Source organism: Symsagittifera roscoffensis, chromosome 1 (assembly GCF_963678635.1).
Source record: "Symsagittifera roscoffensis chromosome 1, txSymRosc1.1, whole genome shotgun sequence".
NCBI lineage: Eukaryota > Metazoa > Xenacoelomorpha > Acoela > Convolutidae > Symsagittifera > Symsagittifera roscoffensis.
Genome location: NC_087062.1, coordinates 63,816,553 through 63,837,557, shown reverse-complemented (window position 1 = coordinate 63,837,557; position 21,005 = coordinate 63,816,553). Strand labels below are relative to the sequence as shown.

At 37.5% G+C, this 21,005-nt stretch overlaps 1 protein-coding gene across 1 annotated transcript; it reads left to right on the top strand.

Moving 5' to 3' along the window:
* Positions 1-17,688: 17,688 nt before the first annotated feature.
* LOC134856886 (small ribosomal subunit protein uS5-like) lies at positions 17,689-20,919 on the top strand. Its single transcript, XM_063873180.1, has 2 exons — positions 17,689-18,307; positions 20,690-20,919. Exons 1-2 carry the CDS (start codon positions 17,707-17,709, stop codon positions 20,842-20,844), a joined length of 756 nt encoding a protein of 251 aa, XP_063729250.1. The 5' UTR covers positions 17,689-17,706; the 3' UTR covers positions 20,845-20,919.
* Positions 20,920-21,005: the final 86 nt, after the last annotated feature.

Sequence of the window (21,005 nt, the reverse complement as noted above, 5' to 3'; positions counted from 1 at the left end):
TCTCACAACTGTCCGCAGAAATACAAAGTGGTCACACAAGACTAACCGCGGACTCACCTTTTTTGTTTGTCGAGCTGCTTTTCTCTTCCAGCTCAAAGTTAACATTCTCATCAGTTAAATGGTTTCATACTTGTGTATGATATTCAGTTCAGCAATTTTTTCGTGTTTTGAGCTATATTAATTTTAAATTCACCACATAAAATTGGTTTCGTTTCTGGCGTCAAAAATAGTTTATTTTTCCGACTTTCGATACGAAAGTAACGGAATATTTGTGCTCGGGGTGGGTTTTTTTTTCTTCAGACAAATTTCGACTTTTTACCTAGCCATTTTTGACGGAATTTTTTAATATCGTTCAAAAGGTATTGTTGTCCTGAGCTTAAATTCGAAAAGATATTTCACCTGTGATCACTTTTCGTAAAGTTATGGGGGTTTAAAGATTGCCATTGTGGCCAATTTGGGACAATTAACGCGCGATAAATTTCGCGCTACTAACGCGTAAGCGGGGATTTAATCCATCTTAGAAATCGTTCCAAATTGCTTAAAAGAAGCTTATTTGCCAGAATTGATCTGTTAAAAGGAGCGAAATCTATCCTTTTCTTCTTAATATGGCAAGTTTTCATTTTATTTTATTACCTTTAATTTTTTTATAGGTCATTACTGCTTCATAAATATTAAAAGGCAGTCGGAACATTCAGGGCTTCGCCCTGATACGAGCAGTCTTGTTCACATCTATTTGCAATTTTGTATGGTGATTTTGATCGGTGATGTGGTTGGAAAAAAACTACCGTAAAAGTAGGATAAATTTTTGTGTAATTAGCTCAATGAATAAAAGTTGAACGTTATTATCCATCGTCTCGCTTCAATTTTTTTAGTTGTAGACTTAGTTGTTTTTTGTCAGGTTTTTCAGTCATATTATAGATTTTGCGGGTAAAAATTTTACTGACTCGGTCATTTTTCAACTTAGTTTCAGTTAAGAAAATTGCTACTGATTTTACCTCAAAACTGTAAATCAAATTTTGCAGAACAAAAGAGTCCACTACTCCCAGTTTTTTTGAGTTATAAATTTTTTAAAACCCAATAAATACTTCTCTTAGCAGATATTCTTTTCATTTTTTTTACTTTAATTAATACGAAAAAAAAGTTTTAGGGTATTTTTTGGAATATACATTGAGTGCTCAAGAAGTCTAAAGATTACAAAATTACTAGATAAAGAATGGTTTTGTGCCGAACATTTTCCGAATCAATTGAAACTGAAGCATTTGTTTTCATTAGCTTAACTATGTTTCAAGCTTTCCATCAAAAGCCCCAAACTTTCTCCGCCGTTTTTTAACTCGATCTTCAAATCTGATGTTTATTAATTCACTTTTAGCTCAAAATTTTTCTTCGGCAGCTTGTCTCTGCCTGAAGCATACCTGGAGCATACAGTCGAAGCATACCCATTTTTAGTCCAGAAATTCAAACAAGACTGCTCGTATCAGGGCGAAGCCCTGAAAGTTCCGACTGCCTTTTATGGTTTATGGGGCAGTAATAACATTAAAAAGTTAAATGTGAAAAAACAAAATGAAATTTTTTTTTTGAAATTTGAATTTTTTAAATGAAAATCATCCCCCCACACGCCATATAAAGTACAAAATGATAAATTGCGCTCCTTGTAACTAATTAATTATGGCAAATAAGCTTCTTTCAACCAATTTGGAACGATTTCTAAGACGGATTAACTCTCCGCTTACGCGTTAATAGCGCGAAATATATCGCGCGTTAATTGTCCCAAATTCGCCAAAATGCCAACCTTTAAACCCCCATAACTTTACGAAAAAAGATCACAGGTGAAATATCTTTTCAAATTTAAGCTCAGGACAACAATACCTTTCGAATGATATTAAACAATTCCATCAAAAATGGCTAGTTAAAAAGTCGAAATTTGTCTGAAGAAAAAAAAACCCACCCCGAGCACAAATATTCCGTTACTTTCGTATCGAAAGTCGGAACAAAAAGAGAAAGTCGACACATAGGTCGAACACAGTCAAAACAAAGATCGAGCACAGTGGAATTATAGGTTGAACAAACTGAAAATACACCCGAGAAAATCGAAACATAGTTCGTGCACAATTGAAACATAGGTCAAGCCCAGTAAGAAAACCCAATTTTGTTTGCAAAATCGAATCATAGGTCAAGCACAGTCGAAAAATAAGTCGAGCATAGTTTGATTATAGGTCCAGCACACTTCAAACATATGTCAAGCACAATCGAAAAAGAGTTTGAGCACAGTCCAAACAAAAATTGAGCACAGTGGGAACAACGGTCAAGCCCAGTCGAAACATAGGTCAAGCACGGTCGAAATAATATTTGAGCACAGACAAAACATAGTTCGAGCAAAGTCGGAAAAAAAACGATTTTGTTCCAGAAAGTCAAAATATAGATCAAGCACAGTCGAAACATAAGCCGAGCACAATCGAATCATAGTTGGAGCACAGTCAAATTATAGATCGAGCACGTCAAAACAAACCCAAATATTAAATAAAGTCAAAAGATAGGTCGAGCATCTCCGAAAAACAAGTCGAGCGCACTCGAAACATAGATCGAGCACAGTCGAATTATAGGTCAAACTCAATTAGATAAACCCCATTTTGTTCGAGAAAGTCGAAAAGGAGTTCGAGCACAGTCGAAACATAGGTCGACAACAGTAAAAAAAATTGTCTGAGAAAGTCAAACCTAGGTCAAGTAGAGTCGAAAAACAAGAAACAATCAAAACACACCCTTTTTTGTTCGAGAATGTCAAAGCATAAGTCGAGCACAGTCAAAGCATAGGTTGAGCACAGTCGAAACAAAGGTTGAGCTCAGTGGGAACAAGGGTCAAGCCCAGTTGAAACATGTATTTTTCTCACTGGGGTTTGCGGAGCGCAACTTTGCCACTAAGTATTGCACTACCAATGCACTTAAGAATTAATGTATATTTTGAAGTCAGTTCAAACTCAGCTGCAAAAATATATATATTGCTTTCGCCAGCTACGAATGCAAAAAAAGTGATCAGCCTCTAATTTCGACAATAGATTTTGTTCTCAGATTTCTCCGCGGAATATAAATATGACTATTTTTTCTCAAATTCTAATAACTTTATCAAAAAAATTCGAAATTATTGAATTTCAAATAGCAATGTTTTTTACTTTGAACTTCGAAACTAGAAGTTTTTTTAAAAGACAAGACATTTTTTTTGTTTCCTTGCGTTCATTGATTTTTTCCAACTGTCTGTTGGCATTGTTAATATTAATGTTGGCATAAGTTTTTTCCAGAATGTATTTTTTTCTAGCTAAAACTATTTTTTCTAGCTAAAACTTCACAAAACATCATATCAGTGGCCTTGTTTTGTAGACAAAACTCACACGCCTTTCCAAAAGATAATTGATTTATCAAGAAGGATTGAAAATAACAGCTAAATGTCAAAAACAAAGGTCGGAAAAAGAGATCCCTGAACTTAAGAGTTTTCAGAACAAAAAGAGTCAAGTTCGTTCTTTATCCAGAATCTGACAGAAATGCAAAATTTTCTTTGACTCTTGTTGTTTCAGGAATTTGTAATTTACTTATTTGTGCTCTTTTGCATCACTGTAACCATCAACGTAACGGTTTTATTAACCTTAAGTTGAGTTTTCTTTGTAATGTAAATTTTATCCTTCGAACGCCGAAAAGACAAAATTGGGTGATTAAATACCTTCTCTTTCAGAGCAGTTCGCTTGAATCCAAACACAAACATAACTACGTACAATACTGCGAGAGGACCTGATAGCTATGAAAATTTTTTCTATCGGATTCGCATCCAAGTACAAAATTGTGAAACAAAACTTTAAGCAGCTCAAAAATCCTGACAGCGAGCGCGAACTTCTGTCTGCAACAATGAACATATGGGTTAGTTGTCTTTAAAAATTTTTCTACGATATAGAAGTTGATCACGATGAATGCAACTTAAAACCGAGAATTCTTTGAAACTTTTTTTTTCACAAGTTTAGCAGATACGACTCGCACCATCTAAACTGAAATCTTACTCTGAAAAATGAAGAATAGATAACAATTGTTCCTTGTACAGATGAAATGTATATATTCTTCAGCCCGGCATGTACCCGGCGATATTACAGTAACAAGAAAGAGGAAAAAAATTTGAAATTTGAAGAAATGAGGCTTTCAGAGAGTTTTAGCTGTCTTCCTGAGTTTTCACAATATCATTCAAAATCTTTGAGTAAAACTGATCAAACAATCACAAAAATCTTTTCCTTCACAAAAATGAAAACAGGTTCCCAAGCATATATGAATTTAGCTTTACTCATACATAGACTTACGAAAAAGTCACTGAAACCAATCTTACCCACATGGCCTTGATTGGATGAATGTTTCATCAAGGCTGGGTTGATGTAGCCAAATCAGATGATGATTTTGGTAATGAAAATTGGGAGAAATTTTTAGGGTCACATTATTGGTGACTATCTTGACCTCTACCTTGAAAGCGATGTATTACTGCTTGCAGATGTGTTCGGAAGTTTCAGACACCTTTTTCGGGAGAATTATGCCCTTGACCCGCGTTATTATGATTCGACCCCAAACATTTGGTAGATGCCATGCCATTCTCAAAACCACTTGTGATAAGTAAGTTAGACTGTCTCAGTGATATTGAATTACTACTCTTCGTTGAAAAACCAATTCGCGGTGACATAAACAGAATAGTTGAAAAACGATTTTAACAAGCTAATAGTTATTAACTTTTAGACTTTGTTGACATCAAACCGTCAATTTCACTTTCTCTCTCTAATTTTGTACAGCCTTACATTTAACTGAACACTAAACTGGTCAAAAATTAGGGAAATCTGCTTTCAAAAGAGATTTTCAATTACTTGATTACTCTTGCTTTCAAAAAAAACAATAAAGATTTTGAGAAGACGGCAAAAACTTGTAACGGTAGCATTTGAGAAGTAAGCATTTTGTGCTGATGAAAGTTCAGAAATTCAAAAACTCAAAGTTGACAAGGTAGCTTTGTCAATAACAAAAAAAATCATTTTGCTGGATCAAACCAACTCAAATCAACTCAGTGCTGAGGGTGTTCACAGTTGGTTAAAAACACTCTTTATCACGATAAATACAATTCCCTTCGACTGGAATAAACTTGCAATCAGCGATTCTATGACCACGACGAGGAGCCAGAGTCATGTGATTTCTACCGATGGAGTCAACAAAATTGTAGTGTTTTCATTTGATAATAAAAGTTTTTGTAAGACTGATCTTACATATTCCTTGGCCTATGGACGTTTCGGGTCAGAGAAATCCAGCCGAATGTTTTCTGCAGATGTGGTTTTAAGTGATCAAAAAAACTTTATTTCATGATAGTTGGAAATAGCAGTTCCAATAATTAATGACCCTAATTATGAAAAAACGAATTAGGGTGAGTCAATTTGGATCGAAGCGCTTATTTTTAAAATTTCGATTTCAGGTTACATGACTCTTAACTATTTTATTTTTCGCGACCACTGAAAAGCACGAAAATCAGAACGACAATTTTTGCTGCTCAGAAAAGCAGACAGAGAGCGCCGAGGTGAAAAATGATTGGAATTGAAATTTGGGAAAAAGACGCGCCTGCAAACAGTTACGAATGTACATATACAATTGTTACAAGACAGATCCCGCGAACCAGGCAAGCTAACGGGAGGAGTTACCACCTTTCCCGATCGCGAAGCAGACGCTTCTTTTTCGTGCGGTTTTGAGAAGCCGGAGGGGTCTCGGAGAATAACGGTAAACTGTATTTGAGTAACTTTTAGCTTCCTGGGATGACCAGAACTGAATTTATTTATCTAATTCATTTTCAACTGATGAGAACCTAAGAGTTAAAGGAGGATGTCCATCCAACTCCGACCGAAAGGATGATTTTATCTTATGAACAAAAACAAGAGTAATAAATGAATAATGTAGTAGTTCTGATTTTGGGAGTGGTCTCGTGATCTTGGGATACTGAGACTCAGCCACGAGCTCACTATTTTGCATATCAATGAGTTACTTGAGTGGTTCAGCCAATAGCTCTTAAGCTGTATTGGTTTCGTCGGCTCAATGCTTTGAGTAACTCATTGAATTGGCTGTGGCAGAGACTGCTAAAAGCAGGTTAGGCTCTTTTTAGATACTAGCCTGTCGTTTTAGAATCTAGCTTTAATTCCCGTTGGTATATACTTCCCTGCGAATGGTACAGATGTATCTTTCGAACATAACCTTTATGGTCAACCCGATACAAAAATATGCATCGCAGACGAATCAGATATCAATGACAGCGATACATACTTAACTGCACCTGACTCTGGTTACTTTTTACAGCTGAAATCAGCAGTGATGATGATGATGATAATGTTGACTGGGACGAACCTATAAATGATAATGTTTCAGTCTCTTTTTATCGAATTGATCTAATAAAAACCATTCTCTCAAAAAACGCACAAGGCTACTTATAAACGGAATTAAGATCGAAAACAAAAGTTTGAAGATTGAGAACTGCCTTAGGTCTGATTTGATGAATTTTGTAGATGAAATGAGAAAGGTTAAAGCAAGCCAACCTTAAAGTTGCGCAAGAAATTATCTTTCATTTTTCTTGCAAATGTTTAAGTAATTTTATAGTTTTAATTTATTAGTCGTTGGTTTGTAATTTTTCTTATTCTTGAAAATTATTTTTCTCAGTTTTATTCTCTATAGAGGGAATTAGGAATGTATGTTGGATACTTGTGCATTAACGGGCCTAAAAGCACTCATATTTTATAAAATGATCATCAGTCAAAAAAATGTCCTAAGAACATGGGTTTACAAAATAGGAAACATTTCAACCAATCAGAAGTTTGCAAGTTTGAAATGCGCGCCAAAATTAGATCTTGATTATATCATCAGACTTAAGTTTCTGAGACGTTTTATTAATTTTTTTTTAAATCATTTAAATTTGAAAATAAATTTTCGATTTGTCTCATTTTCCAATGTCGACTTATGTCAATTTTTTTCAAATCGAAACTTATTTATTTTTGTGTTTGTCGAAAATTCGTTTTCGGAACTTTAACTTGAGAGTCAGTTCCCTGATCCTGAACTTATCTTGCGTGTTGAATCTCGGTCTATCCGATGTGAATTGCTTGTAATTTCAGGGGCTTGAAGTTGGTGCTAGCTTGGTCTATAACTTCCTATGACAATTCCGCGCTCGTGCCTTCATTTCCACGCTGCCTTAGAGTTGTCCTACAGGTGAGCCCTCTTTTCGTTGTTCGTCAATTCTAGTGGCTAGACATCGAACCGTTTAGCCAACATAGGCAGAGTTATATGCTCAACGTGAAATCTTGTAAACATCTTTCGATTTTAGATCACGCAAAAACCAAGACTTTAAGAATGATAGGCAGGTTTTCAGCTTTCTAGTTTTGAAAACAAGTGTGCCTTGATTTGATTCCGCACCCTAGTTGCAAATATCAGACCTTCATTGCCTCAGGCACTGCACCTCCTCATGGTTGATGTGTCTGTGCTATCATTACCCCTTTGAAATAGGTAATTGCCAGATCTCTTGATGACTTTCTCTTTGATGAGGCTGTCAGGGGTCCTTTGAAGCAACCCAATCATTTCAAGATTCTGCATTTGAATGTCTTTGTGAATGTCCAATTTTTTTTACCTTCTTGGCCTCATCGAACATATTCCAAGTTAAAATACTTCTAAAAAAATTGATGAACGGCGCTCTCTTTATATGCTCTTCTTATAGTTAAGTGGAGCCCAGCTCCTAAAATTAAGAACAGTCTCTGTATCAGTTGGTTTCTGATACCATCCACAAATTACAATTTCACGCTTGTCCTCGTTAATGTTAATGTCACTAAAGGCCAAGTTGCCTTTCTTGTTGGCTTTTTCCAAAATAAACAGTAGATTATAATGTAATTGATTCGCAGCGTGTAACATATTTTATAAATCTCCTTTCATCTACAAATCTCAGAAAAAAACTGTTTTTTTAGAGTGTTGGTTTCTTTCTTTTAACTCTCAGAATGCCGAGCAAAACCAAACTGTTTTAGCTATAGTTCTATATTCATCTTCTTGAAGCTCACTACATTTTTGATGGAACCAATTCAGACAATTTTCTATTCAACACCCTTCTGTTTATACGTAATTTTTTTTCCTACAATCTGGGCAGATGTCATTTAGATCTTTCATTGGCTTGCAAATTTTGAATGTCTCTATCCTCACTACAGGTTCGATTTCTTTCATCCACAAATTTGCCAGTAAGACAGCAAGATAGGCTAGCATAGCGAAACCGTCCTTCTGTGTATACCATATGTCATTGCAGTTAAGATGCACATGACCTACAGCAAAGTTCAGCAATCTCTGCTTGGTTTTGCGTGAAGTTTTAGGTTTATCTTGCTCAAAAATTTTTTTCCTGCACAGAGAAAGCAATATCGATAGCCTCTTTGAGTGGCACATTGGTGTACAAACTTTTAACGTCTAAAGAAACTATGTTCTCATCAGAGTCCATTTCAGATTTCTCAAAAATCTCTCGTGCTTCTTGTGTAATTGCTTTTATGTTCGTTCCCTCAATTTTATCAATACATTAGGCCAATATTTTGTTAAAGTTCTGATATGATCTTCCAGGCAGATATAGAACAGGGCGCAGTGGTATGTCTTTCTTGTGTACTTTTGCTAAACCGTACATACGTGCCGGTTGACTAACTGTCGGCCTCAATTTGTTGTACATATAATCTAGCACTAGTTTCCACAAAAATTTATTCTTTTGTATCCGTCGTGGAAATGGGGGAGAATTTATTGTAAAAAACGTTTGTAAATTGAAGTTTTATTGTCATTTAGATTAGTTTATTGTAAAAATCCTGACGATGCACATAGTTGCGAAAACGTTTGAAAATTACTTTTTAGCAAAAATTTCTTCAAGAATTGTTGAGTTCCTTACCTCGAAGGCGAGAACAAAAAACAGTTTGATCAAATGCCATCGGCTTGATCTCTCTCTTTCCGTTTCGCTAGTGCCTTCCCCCTTGTCTGTCTTGTCGGTGAGGGCTGATCTTACGTTTCCGAGCAGTCCTGGTAGATTTCCCTGGTTCCCAATTGCCAGCCTGAACAAATTCAAATCCAGGGCACTATTTTGGTGAAGCTTCAAATACTCTCTCACCAACTCTGGCTCGTGTTTTCCCTTTCTCTTCGATAGGAGTTATTTGGTCACATGAATGGCCGAAATGCCCGTTCATCTCAGCGCTTCCTCGAGTTCGGGTAAACCCTTTCTCCTACAATACTTTCGCCCTGATTTGTGTACTTCTCGTTTTTCGAAACTTGGAAATATCTTCACAGCTGCCGGGTCGTTAGTCGTTTGATCTGTGGCTGCCGATTGATTTGTTGATCAAATCATGCCACACCACAACGTCTTCTCCTGAATTCAGGGGCCCCTATCTAGAAAAATTTGCAAGTTCTTCTCCCTTTCGATTGTATTCAAATTGAAAGAGACTCCGGGAATAGTCGTTAAAATTGTTGAAAGAACCCTCTTTCTTCCGATTCCATATCCTTTAGACTGTATTGTAGCGAACTAGTGGCTGCTATATATACCCTTCTGGCGTTGTCATTCTCTATTCTCTGTTTATATTAGATTTGTATTCATCAAAAATGATATAGAATTTTTAAAAATACGTATAAAAAAATGGAAAAAAAACACAAAGTTTGTTGCTCTTTACTTTATGTCATTAATTTAGTTTTTTGTAATGAATAAATAGCAGTGTAATAAGTAAATCAACACTTTTAATCTAGACAAATACTTCAAACCTACTTTTCCTCTTTTAAAAAAGATGAACCGCAACGCCTATGTCGCGAGACTCATCGCCGACAAATTGGATGAAGGTGACGTCAAAGGATCTGTGAGGTTAGCATCCAGCGACGACACTGTTGTTCCGCAATAATTGTGAACAAAGCCCAACTAAAAAGTAAACATCCTCCCACAAGCATTAAACATCGTCCCACTCCTACCACGGACACACTGCAAATGGAAGTGTTGCAACAAGAAGTCAGGATTGCCGTCCTCGCACTCGCTCCAGGCAGGGCAGGTGGACCCTGCGGCTTACGTCCTCAACACTAGATAGAAACCACATCTTCCCTCGCGAAAGAAGCAGGTAAAATTTTGGTTACGATCCTTACATCCAACCAATTTTATCTAGTGCCACCCTCGTTTCCTTTTCCAAGAAAGGCGGTGGAGTTCTGCCAATAGCCATTGGAGATACACTCAGACGATTAACTGCCAAACACGTCTCGCATCGAATGATTCACAAATTTGAAGACCATTTCAAACCCATACAGCTAGGAGCTGGCACCAGGACCGGATGAGAGGCTGCTGCTGCTGCTGCTGCTGCTGCTGCTGCTGCTGCTGCTGGTAGTTACGTTCTCAATTCTGAGGTTGATCACGCTTTCGTCAAGAATGACTTCTCCAACGATTTCAATACGGTACGAAGAGATTCCATATTTGAAGTCGTTCGTGAAAAGGCCCCGAGTATTCTCAACTTTGTCAGGGTTTTCTACAGTAGTAAAAGTAGTGGTAGGGTAGGCTTTAGGATTTCTCCATGGGTTTTGAACCCTCGTTTATAAGTTCGTAATTTTTCCCGGGGCGTTGCAGTTTGCACACCAGCAAAGAATTCTCCACATACACAAGTTGTTTTCTGCAAAATTTCTATTGAAGAATTTCCAATACGTATGTGTTAGAGAAATTTTTAGGCTGTCATAATCTTGATTTTCGAAGTCCACAAATTAGCTATAGCAGTTGTATAGCGTATTAGAACGTACATAAAAATTTTTATTTGAATTTTTCAGTCTTGTTGCTTGAACAGCAATCTCACCACGTGTTGGTTGTCTCGTTCATGATTCGTTTTTATGAATGATTGTCTTCAAATCAATGTCATGTTTATTTTTAGTAGTGTAACTAAGTGTAATATGTCGTGTAATTCAAATTACTTTGAGAGTGGAAGGAGCTTTAAACTTTTCAGTCTTCAAGAATAACTCATTTTGAAGTCATTTGTAATGCAAGAAGTCGCTGGTTTTTGTACTCTTTCTAGTTGTCTTAATTTTGTTTTGTTCGGATACCATGTTTGCGATGCATAGCTTATGATTGGTACAATGTATCCACAGTATAATCTTAATTTTGACTTAAATGATGTTCTTTTTCTTCGAGATATTCCGTTTGATTTTGAAAAAAGCTCGCATTGCTTTTGATATGCGATTTTTAGCATTTACTGACCACGAAAGGTTGTCACAAATTAAAATACCTAAGTCTTTTTTGGGTCTTTGCGGTATCAACATTTGTTTTAAATAGTGTGACTTACATTTTCCCTTTGAGGTTTAACAGATTACATTTATCTTCGTTCAGCGGCATTTTTTTTTCTTCGCACCATTTTTCAACATTTGTCGTGTCTTTTTGCAGATGAATTTCTTCAGTAGACAAGATCTTCATATAGTCACAATAGCCAAAACAATCGGATTTTTCAATGCATTTGGGCATATCGTTAATGAATATGATAAAAAGTAAAGGGCCAAGAATTGAGCCCTGTGGTACACCGCTAGTTACTTATTCCAGAGTTGATGAACTTTCATTGGTTTTCACAAATCGCATTCTATCTGTTTGATAATCTTGTATTATGTCTTGTATTTGATTGCCTAGACCTATGTTCCGTAGTTTAGCGATTAGAATACTATGAGGAACTTTATCAAAGGCTTTCGAAAAATCTAGATAAAGAACTGATAGTGTTTGAACGTTTTTGTCATCGTAGAGTTCATATACTTTGCTCAAAAATTGTACCATTTGTAGTACCGCTGACTTTTTTTCGCAGGAAGCCGTATTGTGCGTTTTCCAAGAAAGGTTGAACTTTGGGGCTCCATCGAAGGGAATGATGCGGGGCTCCATCGAAGGTCTTCGCAAAATGAAGATATAGCACTGAAAATTGTTATATTGATTCCTTGTAATATTCATATTTTTCATCGAGAAAGAGAAGTTACTGTACAGTTACTGATCTCCTTTTCCGAAAGCCATGTTGATTCTTATGTAACTTCTTTTTGACCAGCTCATACATTTCATCAACCAGAAATTTTTGAGCAGCAGCAATGCAAGCTTATGGGACGATAACGCCTTACATCCGCTTTGTCACCTTCTTAGAACATGGACGTCACTTGACTGATCTTCCATTTCTTCTGTAGGAGAACAGTTTGTATTTCGTGCGAGAGGGTTTGGATTTGATTCCTTTTGATATACACTGATGAAGAATTCGTTAAAAAACTAAGCTTTTTGGGTGTGATCTTTTGTGGGTTTTTCCTTAAAGAACATTTTTTGGGGATATTGCCTGGAACTATTTATTTTGTTCAAGTATTTTTGTAAGTCACTGAATCGTCTACTACTTGTTACTGTTTCTTCATAAATAGTTTGATCTTCAGTCAATGCTATTTGAAGATTTTTTTTCCAGTTTTTTGTGTTTTATGATAAGTCTTAAAGTGGGTTTGTTTTGCCGATCAAAACGCCGTTTTAACGTTTGTACTCTTTTTTGCCTGTGAGAAGTGCTTGGTGTCACCCACGGGGGGAGAGTTGATCTGTGTGATGTAACCTTGGAAACATTGTTCTTTATTTTGTCCCATAACCATGCATACCACTGATGCAGGAGCTCATTTACATTACTGTAACAATACGGTATGAAAAGTTTGTCTTTTATTTCTTGATTTCTTATCGTCCAATCGGCTCTGCTAAATGCCAGACTTTCACCTGTGTTTATTTCTTTGATACTGGCTTCCCTGTTAATTGTTGCAGAGTAAGCATTATGATCTGAGCATGAAACTTTGTCAATGCTGTATGCGTTAGTTGCTGTTTGGTCCGTATGCCAGTTGAGTATCACTCCAGGGTTGTTTGTTAATAAAACATCAAGCTGCTTTTTTTGGAGTCGAATAATTGTTCATAGTCAAGTTCAATGAGCTTTTTTAACACTGCATTTTCATATTCGTCCTTTGAGTGCATCATTTTCTGATTAGTGTATTCAAAATTTATACACTGCGTTACAGTTGTGTGGTATTTGTAATTTTGTTAAGTTTTCGAACAAACTGATGAAGTTTTATTGTTTCCATTAACGTTTTTCGGGGGATTATAAACACAGCAGAGAATTTGATGATGCCCAGTTTCACCTGTACGATAGTAGTCTGTTTGTAAAATGGCATTTGATAGAGCTGTTCTTCTGTTGATGTCTAAAATACTTCTGACATTTAGGCATAAATTTTTTAAATACTTAGCAGTAGGTAGTCAATTGCTTTCTTCGATTGGTAGTCTATTGCTTTCTTCTATGAATAGGATAGCTTTCTCTTTTATGGTGATCACGTTATTGTGTCCGCGGAAGTTTTTCAGCAGAGAGAACCTTTTGCCACTTCTGGGTTCTGCCTTCTCATACAAAAGATGCTCCAACAGAACCGTAGCAAGTTCAAATCTGGATATCTGGACGACGTGGTATATGGCGACACATGGCAAACAGCCCTAAAAGACCTCATCGACCTTGAATCTTGTGGTAAAGACGTGGGTGTTTTGTTGATTCAGAAGAATTGTGAAAATACAGCTTTCGGTCCCAATGAACAGGCTATCTATCACGAATTCCTAAAAGTCTTTTAAAAGATTCACTGTGAGCCAGGAGAGATAGCCAGTCTTCTCGGTGCTGGGTTAGGAGAGACCGCTAGGAGATTTGAGCTCAAAAGCAATTTTGACCAAGTCAAAGTTCTTATCAGCCGAACTCGTGAGCTACCATGTCAAACTGCTTTCATTCTGGTAAGAAACTGCTTCTTCGTTCTCAAACTCAGGTATGGTCTCCGCTCCAGTGCTACCTTCAAACACCAAAATTTCCTCTGTGAAATTGATCAATCAATACGACATGAAACCGAACAAATCTGAACAGTGTTCCTGCTGACTGCTGACTTGCGGAGCCGTATAACATCTGATGGAGTCATTAACTGTTCGATGGCCGACGCTGTCAGACACTGGGAATCACTCTGCAGTGTAAATTTCCCTGACCAGGACTTTAGCCAGGACCATAATTGTTTGCTGAAGCCAATTTCCGAAAAACAGACTCAGACCATTCTGTCAGCTTCTTCAGCAGTTCCGGCATTGTTCGCATCAAGGCTGCAAAGCTGTTGGCTCAGGTGATTGGATTAATGTTCCCCTTCTCGCTCACTTGGGTTAACTTCGTCTGACGACGAGTTTCGTATATCGGCGGCACTTCGCATCGGAACGTCTGCGACCATACAGTTCAAGTTTGATTGTGGCTACACAGCGATGTCCGACGGTAAGCACCCCCTTGTCTGTCCGCAAATTAAGAACCGTTTCATTCCTCACAACGATTGCAACAAGGTAGTCAGAGAAGCTTTGAAGACAGCTGCCATCTCATCTACGCTTGAATCCGTTAGCGTCATGAAATATGATGGGCGACGTCCTGATGGCTTAACTTTTATTCCATGACAAAGAGAGAGAACGCTCGCTTGGGATTTCACTTGCATCAGCAGGCTCGCTAGCTCAAACATGCGGTTAGCGTGCGCACCGGGTGCCAATGCTGCTACTGAAGCAGACGTTCGTAAAAGAGCCCACTATGCAGACTTGCCCACGATCGTGAGTTTTGAGCCCATTGCGATAGAGACTCTTGTGGAAGTGGTAAGTCGTATTTTATTTTCTTGAAGGAACTCGCCAGACGCATCCGGGACATCACAGGTGATAAATTTGCTTGCAATTACTTGAAACAACGGTAAGACTTGGCGATTCAACGTGGTTACGCCGGCTGCATCCTTGAGGCAGTAAACTGACATTCCTTGCACATTCCTGTTCTATCTGTTCTGCATTTATATCTTTCTGTTTTTCATGTTTGTTAGTTTAGTTATTTAAAGTAAATTGAGCGGTTGAATAATTACTTAGAACTTAGATGAGCATTTGCTTTTTTCCGCGCACCGAGAAATGGAATTTAAAATTTTGGGTAAAAGAGCCAGGTATGTATGGCTCAGACAATTAACCATCTTACTAATAACTCCTAAAGAAAGTGAGTGCTTGTTCCAAGGAACCCAGGACAGGTAGTTTTCTTAAACGCAGAATCTCCATCGCAATACAGGTAGCAAATGCTACTCTTGTGTTCTTGGTACAATTCAAGATAAATCTTGAAAACAGTTCTTGTTAGCTCATTGGCTTAAAGTATATCCTGTGAGCATGATCGTCATCATATAGACCCTTATTGTATCCAAAATTTTATGATACTGAGGTTCGTGAAGTTATGTTCCGAGCAGTCCAGCTTCATTGTGTACGGCGAATAATGCATCGATTCAGCTGAAGGAATACTGCATCGAGTCAGCTGAAGGATTGTGTACCGGTAGAGAACACTACACTTCTTTGCCCTGGATTGGGTGAACAAGCAGTTCGAAAAAAGCTTATAAGCAGGAACTGCTTAGAACGCTTGTTTCTGGTGGCAAGAAGCTTTCCAGACAGACAGGTTTCTTTCTTCTTTTTGAATCATCGCCGAGCGATCTTAGCAGCAGATCTTTCTCAGTGAATTACGCTGGTTTCCGTCTCGTGGAGAATCAATCGATCTGCTCATCAACCTTCATTGCGTATTATTTTCCACCGACAACCTAACCGCCACAGATGAAAGGGCTCGGTTAAACAGGTGCCGAACACCCGGGTCAGGCGAGCGGTTAGCTGTTCTGTCCTCTAGGAGTGTTGGTGTGACGCTTTCAGATGAAGAATTCAGAATCGCTGCCGGTATTCGTCTTGTTGCCCCTGCCACCTAACTAAACTTTTGCAAGTATGGCATCCTTGGTGATACTGAAGGTTGTCATGCCTTAATTTGTCCTAAGATCAAACATAGCTTCACTCGTCATGCAGAATTTAATTTTGCCCGGAAAGAAACTTTGAAATCAACAGCAGAATCAGTTGGCTCGAAGTGTCAGGATGGGAGACGCCAATGTGGCATCACACTGACAGCTTAATTCGGAGTACGCACTTTGGAATGGGATTTTGCCCAGAGGCAATACTATGCTGACCTGCCCTCTACAAGGCTCTTTGGAACAGTCTCCGTCAAGACACTGTGCGGCATAGTCAAGACTAAATTCGATTTCTTGAAGGAGCTTTCGGAGAAAGTACGCGTCGTAACGGGCGAGAAGCTGGCCTTCAAATACCTTAGCAGCGTATCGGAATGGCATTCAACCGTGGGAATGATGGGTGCGTCATTGCTGCGCTCCAATTCTGATCTAAGTACCTGGTGTAGTCCGTGATAATATACTTGTATCAATGTTAGTTCGATTTCTGACTTATTTTAATATAAAAGTTATTAGATTATTTCGTTTTGTTTTGTATCATTATGTGTTATAATTTCCCGTATACTGGCCTGATTTAAGGATGGTTGCCTTTCTGGTTGTCTGCATAAAAGGTACAAAACACCTGGCTTCAATTCTCATGCGTACAAATTTTGCTATAGGCCTATTATTTTTCAGATTCGCAGAAATGGCTGCAGCTTTCTTTGCAGTATTGTTGTTATTCTGCATATATTTTGAAGAAACATTAAGTGTGGGATGTTCTGGAAGTGCAATTGATGGGGAGCGCCGACAACTTTTGCAGATATTAGATCCTTTGAAAGCGTATGGCTTCATCATACAAGATCAACATTCAGTGAATGAATACACTGTTCATTTATGCAACAATCCGTTTTCTCAGGTTAAAATCAAAACTACTTCGATTAATTTTTCCTATCTCATGTTTTCGTGCAATCAAATCATTCATAAAATATTGTTTTAGGCAGCTGTATGGCAGCGAAATCTTGTAAACGACACAGGAGAAAGAGTTGTATTGGGCGTGCAGAATGATACTAGGGTTGTGAAGGGCAGCGAACATATGATAATAACATTCGGTAGCGGACAAACATATACTTCTGGACTCTGCGAAGGTCATAAACGGTCAGCAATTATTATATTGACTTGTGTTCACGACAAACTTCATGGAAACGTGAGACATGTAAAGGAGAGTGTCGGTAGAGATCAGTCAAACTGCTATTTTTTGTTCGAGTTCGAAACAAGTGTTGTTTGCAACTCGACGAAACAAAGCTCTTTCCCTAATGCCCTTTTCAGTGTGTTTTTTGCAGTTTCTGTTGGCGGGGCGTTGATTGCAATGATGGTGTTGCTGATAGTCTATAAAGCCAGTGGAAGTTGTCTTCTCGGCTCAATGCAGACTTTTTATGACAAGTTGAACGCAGCGATTGTACGTCGTAAAAGCGAAGAGTTTGGAGCTAAATATGACAGGTTCAATTCCTCTGCTACAATAAATCAAGCGAATATGGAGATTTAACGAGAAAAGAATCGAGCTCAACAGATTGTGCAAATGTTCTGAAAAGGAGATTTTATTTTTCTATTGATGTGCTGTGCTGTAAACTGATAGTTTTCTACATCATAACTAATTTTTCTATGATTTGTGGAATTATTCGGAAAAGTAGTCAGCTAAAGTTAGAAAAATCTTATAGTTAGAAAAATCTTATAACGTTTAGTTTATTTATTGAAAAGCTCTTTGTACTACTTTTAGTTAGCTAAAATATATCTTAAATAAATGTCTGTAATATGAAGTATTCTCTCTCTGGCTCTTGCGACAAGTTTATTTTTCAAGAAAAAGTTTTTTTGCTCTATGTCAATCAATTTCAGATCTCTGTTAATTGAAAAATGAGCGAACAACAGCCACGAGGAGGATTCGGAGGTCGACCCAGAGGCCGAGGACGCGGTCGAGGCCGTGGCCGCGGACAGAAGACCGAAAAAGAATGGGTCCCTCTTACCAAACTGGGCAAGCTCGTCAAGGCTGGAAAAATAAGGAAATTAGAAGAAATATACCTACACTCCCTGCCCATCAAGGAACCCGAGGTGGTTGATCATTTGGCTGAGGGAACCCTGAAAGACGAAGTTCTGAAGATTATGCCAGTGCAGAAACAGACAAGAGCTGGTCAGCGAACGAGGTTTAAGGCTTTCGTAGCTGTCGGAGACTCAAACGGACACATTGGACTGGGAGTGAAGTGCTCCAAGGAAGTGGCAACAGCTATCCGAGGGGCTATTATTAATGCTAAGCTGTCTCTGATTCCGATTAGAAGGGGATACTGGGGAAACAACATTGGTCTGCCGCATACTGTGCCTGTGAAGGTTACAGGGAAGTGCGGAAGTGTAATGGTGAGACTGATTCCTGCGCCGAGGGGAACCGGAATTGTGAGCTCGCCAGTGCCCAAGAAGTTGCTTCAGATGGCTGGCGTTGAAGATTGCTATACATGCTCTAGTGGTTAGTTTCTTGTTCATCCGAAACAACATTTTTTTGATAATTGTTTCACGAGAGATGGCGACGAAATACAGTGCTGATTTAAACTAACCGGACAAAACGCGTTAAATTTGAAATTTAAAACACGTTTTTCTCAAATTGGGTTCAGTTTAGGTGAAAACTTACGATGACAAAACTTGCTTAAAATTATTTTAGCTGAATTAATATGGTATAATTTGTTTTGCGAAATTCGGGTCCGAAATTTTACCCCAGAAATGGGTCATTTTGGCTTTTCTTAGTTAATCAAAAATTACGCCGAAAATACCCAGTCAATCACAGACATAATTATATCAAAGTGAGCCCCTTACGTAGCCCAACAAACTTTAAGAAGGGTATTTTCTCCAAAAAAAAATGCAAAGTTGTTTAAAAATTGTTTTTTAATAAAAAGTTGGTATTTTATATAGTAAAAATGACCTTTTTTGTCTATCAAACAAAAATAAATTAACTTATACAATATTTTGGAGATTATGCCCTTCTTAAAGTTTGTTGGGCTACGTAAGGGGCTCACTTTGATATAATTATGTCTGTGATCGACTGGGTCTTTTCGGCGCAATTTTTTATTAACTAAGAAAAGTCAAAATGACCTATTTTTGGGGTAACATTTCGGACCCGAATTTCGCAAAACAATTTACACCATATTAATTCTGCTAAAATTTTAGGCAAGTTTTGTCTTCATAAGTTTTCACCTAAACTCAACCCAATTTGAGAAAATGCGTTTTAAATTTCAATTTTAAAGCGTTTTGTCCGGTTAGTTTATATGAGCACTGTAATATCATCTCATTTTTTCACGTTAGTTTATTTTTTAAATCCGATATGGAGCTTTAATTAACCCGTGGGTTACTTTGAACGTCAAAAAAAACAGATTTACAAATGTTCCTTGGCCTAAATTTTCGTCTTCCTTGTTAATTCAAACAATTTTAAAAGGTGCAACTTAGAAATACATTTTTTCTGTAATTTGCATTTGAGAAGAAAGTTACCCGCTCGATGAAATAACTATACCCGTAAATTTCAAACTGTGATATTTAAGAGTCGATGAACGTGGTTCAGACTCTTATGTAGGTCGCGATGATTTTTAACAGGGGCGGATCTAGGATTTTCTCGAGGGGGGCGGATTCTCAAAAAGTCGACAAAATTGATTTTCCGAGATCTCCTAAAGCACTAAAAAGACGGTTTTTTAGTCAAATTTTTGCGCCGGTGGCGAATTTCTGAAAAAACAGGTCGGAAGAGTTGTTATTGTGCACTTTTTTTCGGAACAAACGTGTTTTTTTTTGCGCGCACTCCCCCTCAAAGTTAGTATATTTTGGCGCCTTTAGAAAAGTTTTAGGGTCGGTCGGCCAAAAATGGATTTCTTAAAAAGTACCAAAGGGGGGACCCTGTGGGTCGGCAGGGGGTCGAATCCCTTAGAGAGAGCGTCCCCCCCCCTAAATCCTAAGAAACATAGCCAACTGACAGTTGGAAAAGACTAATGAACGCAAAGAAACTGAAAGAAACCACTTTGTTTTTTCACAAATTTTCGTATTTGGAATTTCGAAGAAAAAATTAGATGGCCTTAAAGCTCGTTGAATTTGTAGAACAATTTATTATGGATACTTTTTGATGAAAATTAACCCAATTGAGAAAACTGGATCGATAGGTAAAACTTTTATTTCGCTGGGAAATTCGATAATAAATTTCCATTTTCGAAATTAGAAGTCGATTACGTTTTTCGTGATCTTTACAATTTTGCTGTTCGTGACCTTTACACAACTTTTCGTGGCCTTTAAAATTTCATTTTTTTTGTTAAAAGGAATGCAAGCTCTAGTACCAAACAGCAAAAATCTGATCGATTTTTCGTGAACTTTACAATTTTGTTTTTCGTGACCTCCACAATTTTGCTGATCGTGACCAACTGACAAAACTGATCGTGACAAAACTCAATTTATAAGACTATAAAAATTGTTCAAGCTCGAATTTAAAAATTGTTCATGCTCGATTTTACTTTTTCGCTCTTTGACTTTTTAAATTCAGTTCATTTTATTTGTTAAAAGGAATGCAAGCTCTACTATCAAGCAACAAAAATCTGATCGACTTCTAGTTTCGAAAATGAAATTTAACTATCAGATTTCTCAGCGAAATAAAAATTTTACCTATTGATCCCGTCTTCTCGAATTGGGTTTATTTTATCAAAAAAGAACCCAAACAAGATTTGTTCTAGAAACTAAAGAGGTTTAAGGTCATCTATTTTTTTTTGAAAATTGATAGTTTTCAAAAACAAGTCGGGATTTTTTTTGTGTACTTGTGTTCATTGACTCTTTTCCAGCTGTCTGTTGGCTTTTTTTTTAGTTATATCAGTTTTTCAATATTTAGGACAAACTGCGACTCTGGGAAATTTTGCAAAGGCCGTGTATGCTGCTCTGGGAAAGACATACTCGTTCTTGACTCCCGACTTGTGGAAGCAGACGGCCTTCATCAAGGGACCATACCAGGAGCATACCGACTTCCTGGCTCTGGAACAGAAGTAGTGGTGTAAATTATCACTATTGCTGTGAATGTTTAATTTGTTCTAAATATTGCCTGAATAAATCGTTCACACCCTCTGTTTTTGCAAATTTCTACATGAATTTTTTGTTGGCTGCCCCGTAGTAAGGGAATACTTTTTTCATCTCAAAAGTTAAAAAAAAAG